General features: G+C 36.4%; 1 protein-coding gene across 1 annotated transcript; it reads right to left on the bottom strand.

Moving 5' to 3' along the window:
* Positions 1 to 4482: 4482 nt before the first annotated feature.
* LOC101281494 (N-alpha-acetyltransferase 38, NatC auxiliary subunit-like) lies at positions 4483 to 4986 on the bottom strand. The gene has a single exon (XM_033432253.1). It carries the CDS (start codon positions 4897 to 4899, stop codon positions 4537 to 4539), a length of 363 nt encoding a protein of 120 aa, XP_033288144.1. The 5' UTR covers positions 4900 to 4986; the 3' UTR covers positions 4483 to 4536.
* Between the last annotated feature and the right edge of the window lie 13237 nt (positions 4987 to 18223).

Genomic DNA, 18223 nt, shown 5'->3' with positions numbered 1-18223 from the left:
TTTTCATTTATGTGATTCATAAATCACATTTTATGACTGTGTCCAAATTGGGTAGAGTTAAAGTGTTGAAGTCATCTGATTCTCACTGCTGTTTGGGTTCAACTTAAGACCTAGATTAGTCTTTTGAGAAGAATTAGGTTGGTTAAACAGAATTTTGGATTTTATGTTGGATCAGATCTATGGATCAGATCTTTGGTCTATTATTCCATAGCGGGCTCTGAAATTCTTAGTTAATGAAAAGATATGCAAGTTACAAATAGCCATTTATGATGTGACATAAATTTTTACCATTATCCTTATATATTAATTTATAATGCTAGAGTGTATAATTATAAAAATTATTATTGTCATTTATAACTTCTAAATATGTATTTTAGGCAAAATAAAGTACTTTTCTACTCTATAATTTTTAATACCTTCAAATTTACACCCTTTTTGACATTAGGACTTGGAATATCATAGTTTATGATATGTACAGTGATGTTTATTGCATATTTGCTCTTTTCTCTAGCTTGAAAGGGGTATAATTGTTATTGCCAATTTAGCATGATAAACAACTTAGAAATTCAGAATGAGAAAAATGCTAGAAATTAATTATATTTGTCAAAGCATATGTAAACATTAATAAAATTTATAATGATTTGGGTGCTTAGACTTGATTTTAGATTTTTCTAATAGTAGTGGGAGACCAGACTGCTTTAAGAGTGTATGTTTTATATATACAAAGAAATGGAGGTAGGGAGTCTATCCTCTTTTTTTTTTTTAACTTCAATTTTGTGCATGTGTGTGAAAAAATGGAAGATATATTTGGAAAGGAAAAGAGAGAAGAGTGGGTCTAAGTTACTTTCAGTTTAGTTGATTATTTAAAAATTTGGAAAAATGTAAATAAGACCCATAATATTCTCAAAGATAAGAAAGAGGGCAGGGAAAACCAACCAGAGACTTCGTTCTGTCATAATTATGATGTGAAATTAAAATTCCATTTCTTCTGGGAAGTTTTCCCTGGTCCTCAGCTGGAAGTCATTTCTTCCACTTCTGACTTTCCAGTGCATCTCCTAAAGCACTTAAGACATTGTCTGGTAGTGATTTATGGACACTCTCCAGGGTCTTCTGATACTATAAGATTATAAACTAATTGAGTAGAGGACTTATATCTGATTCTGCTTCAAGGTGGAAGGCAGTGGCTTCTAATGGAAGAGCATGGCGTTTAGAGTCGGCAAGAATCCAGTTTCAAGCCAAGCTCTTCTACTTCCTGTCTGACTACACATTAATTTTCCTGTGCTTTGATTTCCTCATATATAAAATGATGATAATAATACTTAGTTTATAGCATTTGGGAAAGATTTTATAAAATAATTCCTGCCATGCTCCTGTTCCTTGCATATATTCAATAAATGTTAGCTCTCTTATTTCATGTCTCTGATAAGCATTCCTTTCTTCCATGTAGGAGGCATTCCTATAAACAAGGAATGAATCAGGCATTTTGCAACTGCATCTCTCACTGTTGGAAAGGCAATGTAACCATTACGTTTGACAAGTATGGCTTGTTGGATGTGATCATTAAGTGCTTTTATTCCCCCCCATGCTCCCACACTGTTATTTTAATTTGTTCAATGGGACCAGTATTTCCCCTTTTCTTGGGTGAAATTTTGGGGAAGCCCCATGACTTTTCTGATTACTTTCAGATAGTCAAGTTGTCTGCCAGTAATATATAGGTCTCATTTCATGTGATAATTAAAACTTCAAACTTCACTGGAGTTCCAGCTCCTCTTTTCAGCTCACTTCTGTTGCCTGTTAGCCATGGCCTGATGGGTTGGTGGAGGGGGAGCTGATTGGCCTCTTCCACTGACTTATGCTTCTAACTCGAAAGAGGCAAGAAAGTTATTATTTGGCTAATACTGTCACAAATTGGTACCAGAGTCACAGATTATTGCTGTTATTTTGTTATATTTATTTTCTAAGTTGGAATTTTAACTCTTAGAACAGTTTTAATGGATACTTCAGGGACCATTCCAACATAGGCCCTCCCCATTGCTGGAGATTTTCTAACTGCATTCCCTTTGATGTGAATGAGATACTTTCTCTGGCTGAATATGAGGTTCCCATTGGCCTTGGGTTATTGATGGGCCTTTCACACTTTCATTCAAATAATATATCTTGAGCCACTACTATGTGTCAGATAGTCTTCTAAGTAGATCAATTAGTGAACGAAGATTTCTACCTTGGGAGCATGTATTTTAAAGGAGAAGACAGAAAAACAATAGACATAATAAGTAAATAACACAGCATGTTAGAATGTGACATATACTATGGAAACAAGAGCAGGTTAAAGGGGATCAGTAGTGCTTGGGTGGGGCTAAATTGTAATTTTAAATAAGGTGATCACTTCAGGTCTTATTGACAGAGTTGATTGCAACTCTTCCCTTTCAGGTATGCTCACCCCTTTGCAATGTGACTTTGCTGCTTCAGGAGTAGAATCTCTCTCCATCTTTTGAGTAGAGGCTTGGCCATGTGATTTGCTTTGGCTAACAGGCATTAACAATTGTGAAAAAGGCAAAGGCTTGAAAATGATTGTGCATTGGGGTTTGCCCTCTCTTTCTGCTAGGGAATCGTTTATCACCAAGTGAAGAAGCCTAGTTTTGCCTGCTGGAGGATGAGAGCCCAAGGGGAGATAGAGCTCTCAGCTTTCCAAACCATTCTAGCTAAGGTCCCAACTGAGGCTGAGGACCATCCATCTGAGGTCATTCTAGATCCAGCTCCAGCTGAGCTGGCATAGACAAGAAGATTATAGTAGCCAACCCACATAATCATGATCATTAACAAACTGCAATAGCTTTAAACTACTGAAATTCGTGGTTGGCAATACCTTACTGATACAATGATGTTTTAACAAAAATGAAGGGCATCCTTCAAGGTGGAGGTGGGTTAGCTTTCTCTGAGTACCTAGATTTGTGGATGGGGTTGGCTACTTGAATAATTTCCAGGTTCTGTTAAGCAGAAGGAAGGTGTGAATTATGTTTGGTTGGTAAGAGTGCCCACTGCTGTAGATCCCAAACAGCTACAGGAGAGGAGAATTAAACTCAGTCTGGGTGGTGGAGAGGGATAAGGAAATGAACCTATGTGGGGGTAACACTTAAAATGTAGGTTGGAATTCTAAATAACAGGTGGCCAAGACAGCTGGGAAGAAAAGGGCAATGAATCCTTACAACAGAAGTGAACAGCTTGGGCAAGGCACAGTGATCTGTGGATCATGGACTTTGGGGGAAATGCAAGTAAGTTGTCTTGTCTGAAGTAGAATTGTGCCCAGATATTTACAACATTATCTGAAGGAATTCATCAGCTTCATCTCTGGTACAAAGAAATATCCAGGAACAGGAATACTGAACTTCAAGTATGATAGCACTTCCAAGAGATTTCCTGGGAAATTAGTTGCCCAGGGAAGGTCTAGGCAAAGGCATTTATGTATATCAGTTTACAAGGAATATCTGATATGATATTCCCATATCTAGATATTCCCATAACTAGAACAATTTCCATTGAACCATTTCTTTAAGAAGGAATATAATGGTGAAAAACTTAAGAACTCTGGGCCCAGACCGAAAGATTTTTGAATCCCAATCCTGCTACTTCTTAGCTGCTTGACTTTGGTCAGTTTATGTAAACTTTCTCATCCTCAGTTTCTTTTTCTGTGAAATGGGCATAACACACTTCCTTCCTGTTCCCCACTGCCATCCATTGCCTTATTTCCAGAGTCTAAAGTGTAATATTTCATGAACTGCTAGTGCCTAGCTGCTTGACTTGGATGCATATACTCCTTTTTACCTTTCTTATATGTAGAATGTCAGCATTCATGGGATTGCACGTCTGTTCTTGCTCTGCATAATCATACAGAGAGATTTCCTTCCCTGCAACCTCAGGATTTACATTTAAAAATTGAATTGATAGCTACTGCTCTGAAAACCATTTCCCTCATCTGTTCCTGCCTTCCAGGTTTAGAGAATTTAAATATGCATTTAACCTATTTTTAATTGGTTGAATTGCATTCTCTAAAAAGATATGCTCAAATCCTAATCCCTGGTACCTGCAGATGTGCCCTTACTTGGAAATAGGGTCTTTGCAGATGTAGTCAAGTTAAGATGAGGCCATCCTAGATTAGGGCGGGCCCTAAATGCAATGACCAGTGTTCTTAAAAGAAAGGGAGATTTGGAGACATACAAACACGCTCAGAAGAAAGAAGGCCATGTGATGACAGACGCAGAGATTGGAGTGACGCAAGGATTTCTATGGCCCTCTGTGCTGTGGTTGTTGCAAAAGCTATTATCAATATTCCCATCAGGAAGAAATGGATCTATGCAAGAAATTCAGTGTTTAAATACATAAATGAAGACCGTCGGCAAGGAATAACTTTTTTCCCTTTATATCTTACAGCCAAAACATAGGCTTTCTGCTGCCAACATTGATATTTATCATTATCTTTTTCTCTTTTTTTTTTCGGTTACAGATTTAATGAAGTCTGAAAGGCATGCGCAATCATGTTCAGAGATAGGGAGGCCCCGCCAGGCTCTCTCTCTGCACCTCGATAGAAACGATGTGGATGTGGTCACCAGGTACCATGGCCAGGCTCAGCACACGAGGTTCCCCGGCAGAGAAGGAATTCGACGGCTTGAGGAACTCCTGCGCCGAGCCCAGGATAACACTGCAGTCACGGTTGGTGAAGAGGTAGCAACCGACCAGTGTCCGCCCATCTGTCATGCGAATGCGCATGGTCTTGTTGAGCAGCGCCTCCAGCTGCTGCCTAGCGTGCGTAGCCAGCGAGTCCTCGCGCTCCCCATCTGAGTACCCTGCGCTGGAGCTGCTTTGACGCCGGCTGCAACAGCCATTCTCCTCTTGTAGCAGCATGATCCAGCAGCGGCCATTTGTTCCCGGGCCTCCTCCAGGCCCTTCAACTTCCTAAGAACCTTCCGGGTCTGGTGGTCTGAGATCTCGCGAGCGTATCATTATCTTTTTCTTAAATTTAAAAACAATTCTATTAATGTTCCTTTCACTGTATCAGATTAGTTGTGTTGGATGAGAATAATAATGATAGCCAGATCGTCATAAGATGCCTTTATCAAGTTTTGTTTTGTTTTGTTTTCAGCAGACTTAATGAAGCAAATCAAGATTTACCAGTCCCCTGGATACTTCTTTACTCTTTAGCAAAGGGATTTGAATGAACAGTTACTGATGAAGAATGACAGAGCATTTTGGTTAGTGCACATAAAATTGTTGTTTGTTCAGGTTATAACAAATACACTTTAAATTTAATTTCAAGTTTCCTCTTTCTTTTCTCTTTGAACTTTTGCTTTGAAATTCTTCTCACAGCCAAAATGCTTTCCCAAATTGCATAGACACGCCATTGCTTCTGAGACCGAATTAGCCTCCGAGATGGGCTCACACAGCCAGCACCACCTAGGCCTGCAGGCCAATGCTAGTTTGTAGCAGTGACCAGCGAGATATCAGCTTCCTAACTGATCTCCCCCTCTTCCCAACCTAATTATTTGGAGACCTTCAAGCTTTCCAGAAATATCTGCAATTAGTCAGATGGTGTCTAGGGCTTTGTTTAAAATTACAATAGAAAATTTATCAAGACCATTTGGTCTAATCTCTCTCATCATCTTCCCTATAGATTTTTCCTCTTCTCTCTGGAGAGTTAGAAATGAGCTGTCATGATTATTATATGATTACAGAGAATAATAACAATAATAATGCTTGAAATTATTATTACACCATGAATAAGAATGATATGTAAAGATAACTCCTTGTCAGAATTAGAAAGATTTTCTTCCAGAAGCTCAAACAATGAACAGTTATTAGCTTTACAACCTCTTTTTGCTGATCGTGGTTGGAGCCCTGGTTTCGTAAACCAGGGGTCATGAGTTCATACTTCACTAGAATGTCAACCTACATCTAGTACCTAAACAAAATGACTTGTACAAAACAGTAGTTCAATAAATATTGTGCATGAGTTAATAGATAAATTAATAATAGGGAAAATTGGGGGGTAAAGATAGATTATATTTCACTATAAGTAATGTTTTTAAATTGTTTTTGGGCAGCTTATGTGTATGTAGCAAATATCTGGTTAGGCAAAGTTTAAAAAGAAAAAACACTTAGAATGTAAAACTATACCTTGAGTTTGACTTCTAGTTCTGGTATTTTTCTGTGTCCTTGAATAAGCCACACCTCTTGGAGTTTCAGTCTTCACATTGGAGTTTACACACACACACACACACACACACACACACACACACACACACAGAGCATTAAAGGTTTTCTTTAATCCAACTTTAAATATAAACTTCAAAGCCTCTAGTCTCCTATCCTTAGTCTTATTTCCATTCCCGTCTCCCCAGAATCAGCCACTTCATACATTTATTATGAATTCTTCCAGTCACATACAGGAATGTACACATATGTGAATGAAAAAATATAATATTGTGTGCCTACAACTTTTAAAAACTTGCACAGATGCTATCAAAGTGTATATAGTATCCTAAAACTTGCTTTCCCCCTCCTCACTGTAGTTTTCAAGATCTGTTCTTTTTCTTTTTAATATTTATTTATTTATTTTTATATTTGGCTACATTGGGTCTTAGTTGTGGCATGTGGGATCTTTTTCATTGTGTCGCAGGACTTCTCTCTAGTTGTGGCGCATGGGCTCAGTAGCTGTGGTGTGCGGGCTTAGCTGCCCCACAGCATGTGGGATCTTAGTTCTCTGACCAGGGATCGAACTGCGGATTCTTAACCACTGGACCACCGGGGAAGTCCCTTCAAGATCTGTTCTTAATAATATATACTATCTAATAGCATATATTATTTGATTCTCCAATGCATGACAAACAGCATACCTTAGTGCTTCAGAGAAAGCATAGACTCTGGAGCTGCACCATCTGGGTTTGTAACCTAGCTATACCATTTATTGCTGTGGCATCTTCGGGAAGTTACTTAACCTCTCTTAACCGTCTCAGTTTTCTCATCTACAAAATAGGGATTATAATAGTACCTAGATCATGGAGTTGCTATGTGAATCAAATAATTTACCAATCCTTCAGTATAGTGCCAGCACATAGGAGGATCAATATATGTGCTTTCTAAATGAAAGAAAACAACTGATGAACGTTTTGTTTTCCATTTTTTACTATTACTAACAACGTTCCAAAGAATGTTTCATGTATATATTCTGGTTCTTTTGTGAGAGTGTTTCCTCAATAGTGTATTAGATATGGAATTGTTAGCTTATAGGGTTTATATGTTTCCAATCTTATTAGATTATCTTGAATTGCTCTCCATAGTGATTGTACTAATTTATGTTCCTACCATTGTTTAAGAATTTCCATTTTTTCTTTATCCTTGCCCAACTGAGTATTATCAAACCTCTCAAATTTTGCCAATCTGATTCATGTGAAATGGATTTTATTTTTGTTATTATTTATTTCCTTGATGGTAGGTAAGGATAAACAGCTTTTCAAATGTCTTTTGGACATTCTGAGTTCTTCTTTTGTGGATTGTGAATTCTGCTTTGCTTGGCATAGGAATCCAAGTTTATTATTTCCCTATAGGAAACATGCATTATTCCCAAATAACTTCTTGAATCAATCCCATTGATGCGTAATGACACCTCAATTATATAACAAATTTCCATAAGTGCACCCATATTTGTTCTGGCTCACCATTCTGTTTCCTTTACTAATTCTCTCATCAATATTACCTTCAAATTACAATAGCTTGAGAAAGATCTTGATGTCTGGTGGGACATTTTGCCTCTTTTATTTTCAGATCTGCCTTAGAAATACAGTGTCTGTGACTCTTCCATGTAGATTTGAAGATTAGTTTATATAGGTCCATAGGGATACCTTGTTGGGAAGTTGTCTGAAGTCCCATTTAACACTTGATTAATTTTGGGGAAATATAAATTTTTATGATATTTGTGATTCCTTCTGAATTACTCTCCATTTATTTAGTTATTTCTTTATGTCCTCAAAGAGCATTTTGTAAGTTTCTCCTGAGGAATAAATCAGAGTGCATGTGAACACACAAAATGAAAAAAGGTATGTATATTTAAGTATTGTAATTTTAAAGGAACTGTGTATAATGACAATACACAGGAAAATCCTCAATATCTGATTTTATCCAAATACATTTCCCTTTGTCTTCAATGAAACTTTTATCAACTCTTTGCCTAAATAGTAATAATATTGAATCTTACTTTTTTCCTGTTTTATTTTTCCAGCCCATATCATAATAGAAAAGTTATGAATAGTGAATTATACAGAAGTGAGCATTCAGTAAAGAAAAAAGTAGGACATGTAAGCACCTTGAAAAATCATATCCCTCCAAACCAGGACTCAATCATAAAGTTTTTGAGAGGGATAATTTAAACAAAATGATTGAACAAATGTCCACTCTACATATTTACTTCATTTTCTCTAACTCTTATGTTTGTTGATCTTTCCTTCTCATATCTTATGGATTTTTTCATTTGTGAAGAATTATGTTTGAAATTTTGGAAGACAGGTAAGAATTCAAAAGCACAGGCCTTGCCTAAATTGGAAGCTATCACTATTAGTTAAATGGCATAAGGACAATGAAAAAGAACATCTCTTTTAATGACTAATATTGTAGGTTTCATAAAATGGGTTTTTTTTTTTTTTCTGGTTTCACCTGTCACTTCCTATCATTGCAAGTTCTATTCCCTCCTTCAGGATTGACACTCTTTTAGGGACTGAATGCTTGTGTTCCTTCCAAGTTCATATGTTGAAGCCCTAATCATCGCTCTCCCCTGACCTGCCGCCCCCCACCCCACACACTATGTGATGGCATTAGGAAGTGCAGCCTCTGGGAGGTAATTATGTTTAGATGAAGTCATGAGGGTGGGGTCTTCATGATGGAATTAGTGCCCTTATAAGAAGAGACCAGAATTCTCCCCCACCCCTAACCTCCTCCCCCACCAAGTGAGGGCACAGCAAGAAAGCAGCCATCTGCAAGCCAGGCAGAGGACCCTCACTAGGACCTCACCATGCTGGCATCCTGACCTCGAACTTCTAAGGATCCAAAACTGTGAGAAATCAGTGTCTGCTGATTAAGCCACTCAGTCTTTGGTATTTTGTTATAGCCGCCTGAGCTAAGACATTCTCCCATCTTTTGGTATCACACCAACCTTCAGTGCCTAATTCAAGCATCATCTTTCTTTATGTGTATGTGTAAGTGTGTGTCTACAAATTGGGCAGACTCTATTTTTAAACACAAGTTTCACAAGAATGAATTTTCCCTGTAAAAGTTGTGAGAAATATAAAAAGTAAAATATGGCACTAACCCTTTCTGCCCTCACAGATTCCTCATACCAGGAGTAAACACTATCATTTTAACAGCATGAAGTATTAACTTTTAGTACTTTTTCTATTAAAATGCCATCTCCAGTCCTTTCTTTTATTGTTATTTTCTCCTGCTATTTGCACACAGCCCTTTGTTACATTTTGTTTAATATTCAGAAGTGGCTTTATAGTAAATTAAGGAAGCTTAATCTTCAGGAACACTTACTTGCACAGTCTCCTTCCAAAACTCTAGAAGTTTTATATGTATGTATAGTTTTATATATTTACAATTTGGGGGAGTTTTGGTTTTTTTCAGTGCTTTCTAAATTGCATAATTTTCAAGGCCCCACAAAGCCTGGATATGCCCCTGCTTATACTATACTTATTTAAGTACATGACTATCTTCCCCATTAGAATGGAGAAGGTTTTCTTGAATGTTTCCCCCTGCAAAAAAATGTGTAGCTCATCAACTTGCTAATAGTAGATGTGTGATAAATTTAGGATTAAATGAGCTTCAGTATGCCGAGGATTGTTTACAAGAGTCAGAGTTTTAATCAGGAGCAGAGAATGTAAGTACATCATAGCTTGGATGTTTTGTTTTCCCTGTCGTGTAATATTCATTGGTAAATAAATCCTAACATGTTAGTTTCATTTTCCACCTACACACTAATCAACACATTCTAATTGGTATATATTGAATTCCTACATTGAGTAAGGACCAAAAATACCTCTCACTTCTTAATACTTCAAGAAGGCCAGGTTAGATTTCTAGCCCTTCAGTCTAGGAGACTTCCTCTAAAGCAGTGTTGTCCGATAGAACTTTATCAGATGATGGAAATGTTCTGTAACATCTGTGCTGTCCAATATGGAAGCCATTACATTTAAATGTAAATAGCTACACAAGACTAGTGACTACCATTTTGGACAGTGCATCTCTAGAGGTTTATGAATAATGTGACTCACTTGGGAGGGTTTAATTAAATGAATAAATACATCACTTATAAATAAATGATGAAGGATCAAATTTAGACAATATTGCAGTCCACTCTTCTGGCAGAAAATTTGTAGGTCATGTTTAGCTGCATGCAAACTTGATAAAGGAAATCAACACACAGCAATGTAATGAATTGAAAAGGCAATTTCAAAGCAAATGTAAATAACACTGTTTTTTAAAAAGCTATGCTAAAATGAAGACAGAAGGGAAAAAAAAATTCTTTCAAAGGAGCCAAGAATCCACAGTAAAACATCTTTCTCTTATTCAGCCAGAGAACAGAAGCAGAACGAGAGAGAGATTAAGAAGGCCTATAGGTATGCTAGAAATCTCATTGTTTCACTGTGTGCAAGTATTTACGTGGGAAGGGAGAAATAAGGGTAGTGGCTCCAAAAACACTGATATGAAAAGGTATGAGCCAACACAGACCTATGGTCCAAAACATTAGTGCCACTGTTATCTCCCAAACCTCTGGAATTTGCAAATTGCACTATTTACTTTGCTAGCATGACAGAGGAAATATTCCAAATGATATGCTTACTATGGTCAGCACTCCAAAGTTACTGTTCTAATGATTCCTGTTTAAAACAAATAGAAACACAAACAAAAACATCCTAGACCTCTCTTTTTTGTAATCACTCATGGCAGGTTATGTATATAAATTCTATGACAAGAAGATGAAAATACACCCCCGGGATGCAAATTAAATTACACTTCCCTGAAATCCTCATTTTGTATTATTTTAGAAAGTGCCTGCATCTGTCATTGCTATTTAGCACATATTTATCATATTATTTCAGGGTTGATGGTGGGTTTTTGGTCTAGAAGATAATCTTTCACATGCAGTTTTTGCAACTTATTTTATTTTAGAGGTTATTTGGTGACTTTTTAGGTTTTTAAATGTTGGTCTTTAAATACATGAATATTTCAGCATGAATTTCTAGGTGCAAAGGAGAAAAATGTATATTTTGTTGTTATACTTTATTACATATTGGTAATATTTTGTTGTTGTTTGAATCATTAAGCATGAGAAAAATCTCATTATTTGGCTACCTTTTTATTTTATTTTATTTTATATTTGCAGTACGCAGGCCTCTCACTGTTGTGGCCTCTCCCGTTGCGGAGCACAGGCTCCGGATACACAGGCTCAGCGGCCATGGCTCATGGGCCTAGCCGCTCTGCGGCATGTGGGATATTCCCAGACCAGGGCACGAACCCGTGTCCCCTGCATCGGCAGGTGGACTCTCAACCACTGCGCCACCAGGGAAGCCCTTGGCTACTTTTTTATAAAAGTGCACACAGCATAGCCTAAAAGCACAAAAGATTTTCTGTATGGGTTAAAAAATAATTCAACATGTACCTTGCTTCCTAAAGGATAAACAGCATGGGGATAGCCATGATGTGGGTTCAGAATTTCTTCGTAGCTTAGCTTATGGAATAAAATGAGTGACACCTGTTAGGCATCAGGACACTTTGAGAAGCAGGGTCAGCGTTGTCCAGATGAGATCAAGTTACCTGATGGGAGAGTCCATTTGAGTTTTGCTTGTGTTTTAAAACCAATCTTTTCTTTAAAAAAAAAACCACAGTAATACATGACTCTTCAAGAAAATTATAGTACCAGCACATAACTCTTGCTCCTATTTCAGTTAATTTCTTTTAACTATTTTTGTGTCTAGGCTTATTTTACATATCTTTAATCAGACATTTTCAATGCTTATTGTTTCACTTGGCATTAAATGACTCGCCTGTTTCCAATTGATTTATAATTTTAGAAACATTATTTTCTTAATGACTATATACTTGTCAACAAAATCCACAGTGACGGAATGACTAACTCAAAGATTCAAGGAATTATTATCTAGTTTATAGATTATTCAGAACTCAATGTATGAAATTCCCCTGCTTGTTAAAATCTTTAATAGTAGTTAGTAAGACAAAGAAGATGAACTCAAAGCAGTAAAATTTCCTTCTTAAATACAATCTAGCTGATTCAGCTCTTTTAGACAGAAGGCAAAATTAATTTAGAAAACTAGCCTTAAATTGTAGTCTCCCTAGTTCTGAGTCTTAAAGTAAATGGGAAGCAACTGAGAAGCATCTTCTTAGCTGGCAGAAGAGCAGAGGCATTAACCCTTGGGGATGGAGGATAAAGAGCTTCTCTCACCCTCCTGAAGAATGAAGTAGCACTTAGAAAGCAGTAAGCTGCTGGTCTCAGAGTTTCCCAGAGGATATCGACTTTTTTTTTTGAGGCACAGACAAAGGTGGTCACACCTATCTTGAATATTTTAAATAGTCTTTGCCTCAGTAGGCTAGGGAAAACCAGAAGCCTGTTAAAGGTCAGAGAAACCAAAGAAAGGAAGTAATTTCAAGATGTAAGAGGAAGTCAACAGGATCAAATATGCTGAAGATGTCAAAGAAATACAGAGAAACTTTCATCAGATTTGGTAAGAAAACTGCCTTTTAAGGACCTCCATGAGAAAAATTTTAGTAACACTGTGAGAATAAAAAGTTCATGTAATTAAGAAGGTAGGGAATAGGTAAAGAATTAATGAAGGCAGAGCATATCGATTACAAATTTGAGGCTCTGAAATGTATAAGGAATTAGAGAAATAAGATAGCAACTATAGGAGGTGGCAGCATCCATAAATACCTTTTAAGATAGATGAAGACTGTATTAGTTTTTTATTGCTATTGTAACAAATTACAAAAATTTAGTGACTTCTTATAATGCAGTTATGTAGGTCAGAAGTCCAACATGGGTCTTATGGGACTAAAATCAAGGTGTCAGTAGGGCTGCATTCTTTTCTGTAGGCTTAGGGAAGAATTCATTTCCTTGCCTTCTCTAGCTGCCAGAGACCACTAACATTCATTGGCTTGTGGCCCCTTTCCATCATCTTCAAAGCTAGCAAAGAAAGTCAGGTCCTTCTCATATTACATCACTAACCTCACTTCTGTTGTCACATTTCCTTCTCTGACCTTTTTTCTGCCTCCCTCTTCCACTTTTAAGGATGCTTGTGATTACATTGGGATCACCTGGACAGTCCAGGATACCCTTCCTATTGCAAGGTCCTTAACTTAATCCTATCTACAAAGCCCCTTTTACCAAGTAAGGTAACATTCACAGGTGTTAGAATTAGGATGTGGACATCGTTGGGAGGTTGTTATTCTGCCTGCCACTATACCTGCAGCTATGTATAAACTGAGGCAGAAGAATCCAGAGATGAGGAAATGATTGAATTGCTGAAAAGGGAAAATATAAGTATAGCAGCAAGTTGCTTCAGCAGTCAAGAAGGACAAATTAACCTGAGTCAGAAAGGGTAGGTCATCTTGTCTATCAATGGGACGAAGGCAAATACAGCTTATGCAGGTATAGATATAGACACAGATACACAGTTGACCCTTGAACAACATGGGTTTGAACTGTATGGGTCCATTTCTATGCAGACTTCTTTTCAACAGAACATATTTCAGTACTACAGGATTCGCAGTTGGTTGAATCCGTGGATGTGGACTGCGGATGTGAACAGTGGGTATGGATGAACCTCGTTTCTGGAGGAACTTCGTATATGGAGGGTTGACTCTAAATTACACATGTATTTTGATTGTGTAAGTCAGTGTTCCTAACACCCATGTTGTTCAAGGGTCAATTGTATATCTATATAGATACATAGAGAGGAAGAGAGAGTTACTGAAATGGAGAGAAGTTAAAAGCTGGAGCTCAGAATATATGATCCGTGAAGGAGACAATGTAAGGTGAAGAGGTGCAGAATGAGAGACTTCAAGTGAAAGTCTTACACAGTGTTGTGGGGTCTTGGAGAATTTTAAAAAGGATACATAAAAGGATGGCAAGTAACATTTAGGATCCCGATGATCCTTAATAGGATAAATGTGTGGTGGGTCAAATCTTCATGATTCTAATTATTCCTTCAAAAATGCTCAGCCCAAGCAGAAAAAAGGATAACAAAACTCAGGAGGGGTGGAGGGATGAAAACCGATTTGTATTGCTTGGATGAGTGGCCTAAGCAGCTTGGAATATATTGATAATTGGAGCATTGAAGTTTCAGATGTTATGTTTGGTCACATCTTACACATAAGGAGGCAAGAAAATTTAGGAATTTAATTAAGGACTCTAAGCTCCAACCTTTTAATTTTATTTTGTATATAGATATATATTACCTCCAGAGTTTAAAAAAAAAATATATATATATATATATATATCTGAATCCCAAAAGGGACTCACTTGAGAATATAAGAACATTGGCTTTGAATTCAGAAATACCCGTATTGGAATTTTGGCTATCATTAATTAGTCATGCAAATTGATGAATTGCAGCCTTAGTTTCTCCTTATGTGTAAAATAGAGATTGTGCTTAATTTGCTGGGTTTTTAGCAGTAAAACATTACTAATAATATTTGGAATATAGAATATATTTAATCAGTTATTTTATGCTATTTTTATAGCAACATAAATGGAAAAAGTCTAAAAATCCTTATTATAATTTTGATAAATCTGCCTGACTGAAATATTGATAACTAGTTCCAAGAACTGCTTTTTTCCTTCACTTTTACATTCAATAAATGACACATTTGAGAGATTTCCTTTGGGTTTCACAGTAAATTGGCGAAGTAATGATTTTACATTTGGTTCTATTCTTAATGTCTAATAGAAGTAAAATAACTTCTAGATTATTTCAAATGCACTGAAAACATACATAGCAATAGTTTTCCAGCTGCAAAATTGATGCTGAAGGTACTTAAATGGCACATAGGATGTTGAATGCCCATAATCACAAGCCGATTCAGTGCTGCCACTTGGCTGAAAACATGAGTTAATGTTTTAAAGTAAGTAGAACTGGAGTAGCATCTCTCCTTTAAAGTCTGTTAGATTGCAGTGCAAGAGCTGTGAACAAGCACATAAGTTATATGATTTGTATCAGTTCCTGAGTCCCTTCTGTGTTCTTCCCAATAACCCCACCCCATGTGAATTTTAAGGATTGTATGTATACATCTAATGAACTTGATGAACCTCTAGATGGCGCTTTTACATTCTTGATGATTTTATTAGTGGTTTGTTTTCTCCATGAATAGATTTGTAGGTGACACATATATCCCATTTTCTCAAGTGAATTAACACGGTATAAACAAAATTCACATATTTCAAATACGTGCTAGATCTTGGAATATTATGTAAATGGAGGGAGCCCCCCCCACTGTGAAAATTTGGCGTTAATGGAAAAGTTATTAAATTTTAACACTTGTCATTCTTCCTCCTTAAATTTTCTGATATCTCTCAGATAACTATAAAACAAAAAAGTTTTGCTTGAGTATTTTGTTTGGTTAGAAAACATGTCAGCATGTTCTCAGAGGTACTCCAGAGTGACACACCTGTCAACAAGGCTGCAGCAGTATTCACAACTTTGCTTTCATTTAGTTAATGAAATACTTAGATTATGCATATGAACTGTTCCTGTTCCTGTTATTTTTTTACTGGTATCCAGGCTGTGAACGTCATCTCTGCCCCTTTTATGGATCACCTTTCAAATGAAACCAATAGTACCTCTTTCCCCTTATGATCCTAAAATGCTGTAATCTAGTGATAAATAATGGATAGAAATCCATTATACAGATCAGCCTGTAATCAGATTTTTGTCCCCTCCCATGCTTTTGTTTTATTTCTTCCTCAAATACAGATATAACTTAAAGTGGAGGAAATTAGTATTGAAACTGTATAGAAGTATTTTTTTGGCACAAATTTTCCTTAACAAACCGTCTTGTGTATGAAAATCTCTCTATATGTGCTTCTGCCTTTACTCTGGATCCTGTCATTTCTCACTGCCTTAGGGACATGGCAAGATATTGAGTCCTTTCCTCTGCCATTTATCTTTAGCTTCTGTCCTTTTTTACTAGCTCTTGGTCTGTAACATTCTCCAATCTTTCTCACCCTAAAGAATAACAAAACAAGCTCTTCCTACAGCCCATCTTTCCTTTTCATTATGGTTTGATCCCTTTTCTCTCTAACAAAGCCTTTGTTCTTGGAAAATAAGATACACTTGCTATCTCAAGTCCTTCACTTCCCATTAATTTTCAACTTGTGAGGAGGGAAGTTATCAGAACAACAGAAAGCTTATTTTAAAACACACATTTCTTCTGGCATATTGCATTTTGACATTTCCTTTGGGAAGGAGGTACTTCAATTTTGAAAAATACTCCCTAGCCGATTATCATGTGAGAGTCACTATCTTAATGCAATGCCTCACAGTTAAAACTGACCGTTCCCCAAAGTCTTCTCACTAAGATGGCTCCCAAATTGCAAACTCCAATGCTACTTTCCAGTCCTATCTTAGCTGAGCTCCCTGAAGCCTTTGAACTTCTTGACTTCTTTGCAATCCTTTCTCACAAAGTTTCCTTTGTACCACTTCTTTTCTGTTTACTGACTGCTGGTACTGCTGTTCCTCCAGCCATTTCTCTCTCTCTCTCTCTCTCTCTCTCTATGTTCTTCTTACAGGGTCTTGTGTATGCATAAATTTTCAGGTCACTACATATGCCGACAAGTCTCAAACATGTGTGTCCAGGTCACATGTCTTTCCAGGGTCCTAGATAAATATCTGTTACTTCTTCATTCTACTTGGAAATAAATCTAAGTTTTGCTCAAATTTCAAATTATTTAGCTTAAGTATTTTAATTATTTACCTGTCTCTCCTTCCTACTATTCTGTGAAGTCTTTAAAAGCAGAAACTAGGTTATATTTATCCAGATATTCCCAGTACCTTTCACTGTGCTGGGTGAAGAATAAAATATTAGAAAAAAAATATTTCATAATCATCTGGTCTGTGAATATAGTGTATGTAAACTCTCTATAGAATGGTCAAATGAACACAAAAGCTTTCTATAGAATTCTCAATTAACAGAAGTAACATAAGAATGTCCTATGAGGTAAATGATGAAGAAATAGTTTAATTGAATTTTTCTGGACATATTCATGCGTTATAACTGTTGAAAATATTTTCCTACTCACCTAAAATATAAGAAATTATTTCATGATAACAATAGACAGTATTAGCCTCTCCATTTAAGTATTTATCAGCTTCTTATGGAGGAAGAAAAACATTAAATTGAAACAGTCATGGTCTGATATAGGGGTCAGCAAACTACAGCTCATGTTGGCAAGACAAGTGTGGTCTGTGGCTTGTTTTTGTATGGCTAACAAGCTAAGAATGTTTTTTACATTTTTAAAGTGTTGTTATAAAAAGAAAGAAGAAGAAAGAGGAGGAGGAGAAAGAAGCAGAAGAGGATGAGGAGGTGGAGGAAGAGGAAGGAGGGAAAAGAAGTAAGGGAACAGATTCTCTGAGTTGGCCACATTCATCAATGCCACATCAGAGCTGATATATATATAATACATTTATTTCAATCACAGCCCAATTCAAAATGATGAACTCAAGATAAATACATAACTACTTATCAGCTCCACCAAGTAATTAAATCCATAACTTTTCCTATTAGATATTAGATATATCTAAAATATACTAGTCTTTCTTAAATTGGACAAAAGTCACAAAGACATTATATTTTAGTATTTAGTAAAAGCTGGGAAAATACTTAAGGCCTTCTAGTTTTTAATAGTGTCTGTGCATATGGAAGTTGTTGAATATCACTGAAAACATTAGAAAGTATAGCTGGTCAAATAAACAGACAAACACAAAATTTACTATAAAATTTGTTTCAGATTTTTACCAGCCATTCAATAATTAAATTTACTTATTCTTAATTTCAACATTCACAGAGTGTAGGATATAGATTTTAAAAATTAATTATTATATTTTAACAAATTAGAAATTATAATTAAGTGAGCCAAGATTCTTATGATGTCTTATGGAATGTAGAAGCA

This window comes from Orcinus orca, chromosome 5 (assembly GCF_937001465.1).
Source record: "Orcinus orca chromosome 5, mOrcOrc1.1, whole genome shotgun sequence".
Taxonomy (NCBI): domain Eukaryota; kingdom Metazoa; phylum Chordata; class Mammalia; order Artiodactyla; family Delphinidae; genus Orcinus; species Orcinus orca.
The sequence above is the reverse complement of the archived record's forward strand: the minus strand, read 5'-3'. Positions and strand labels throughout refer to the sequence as shown.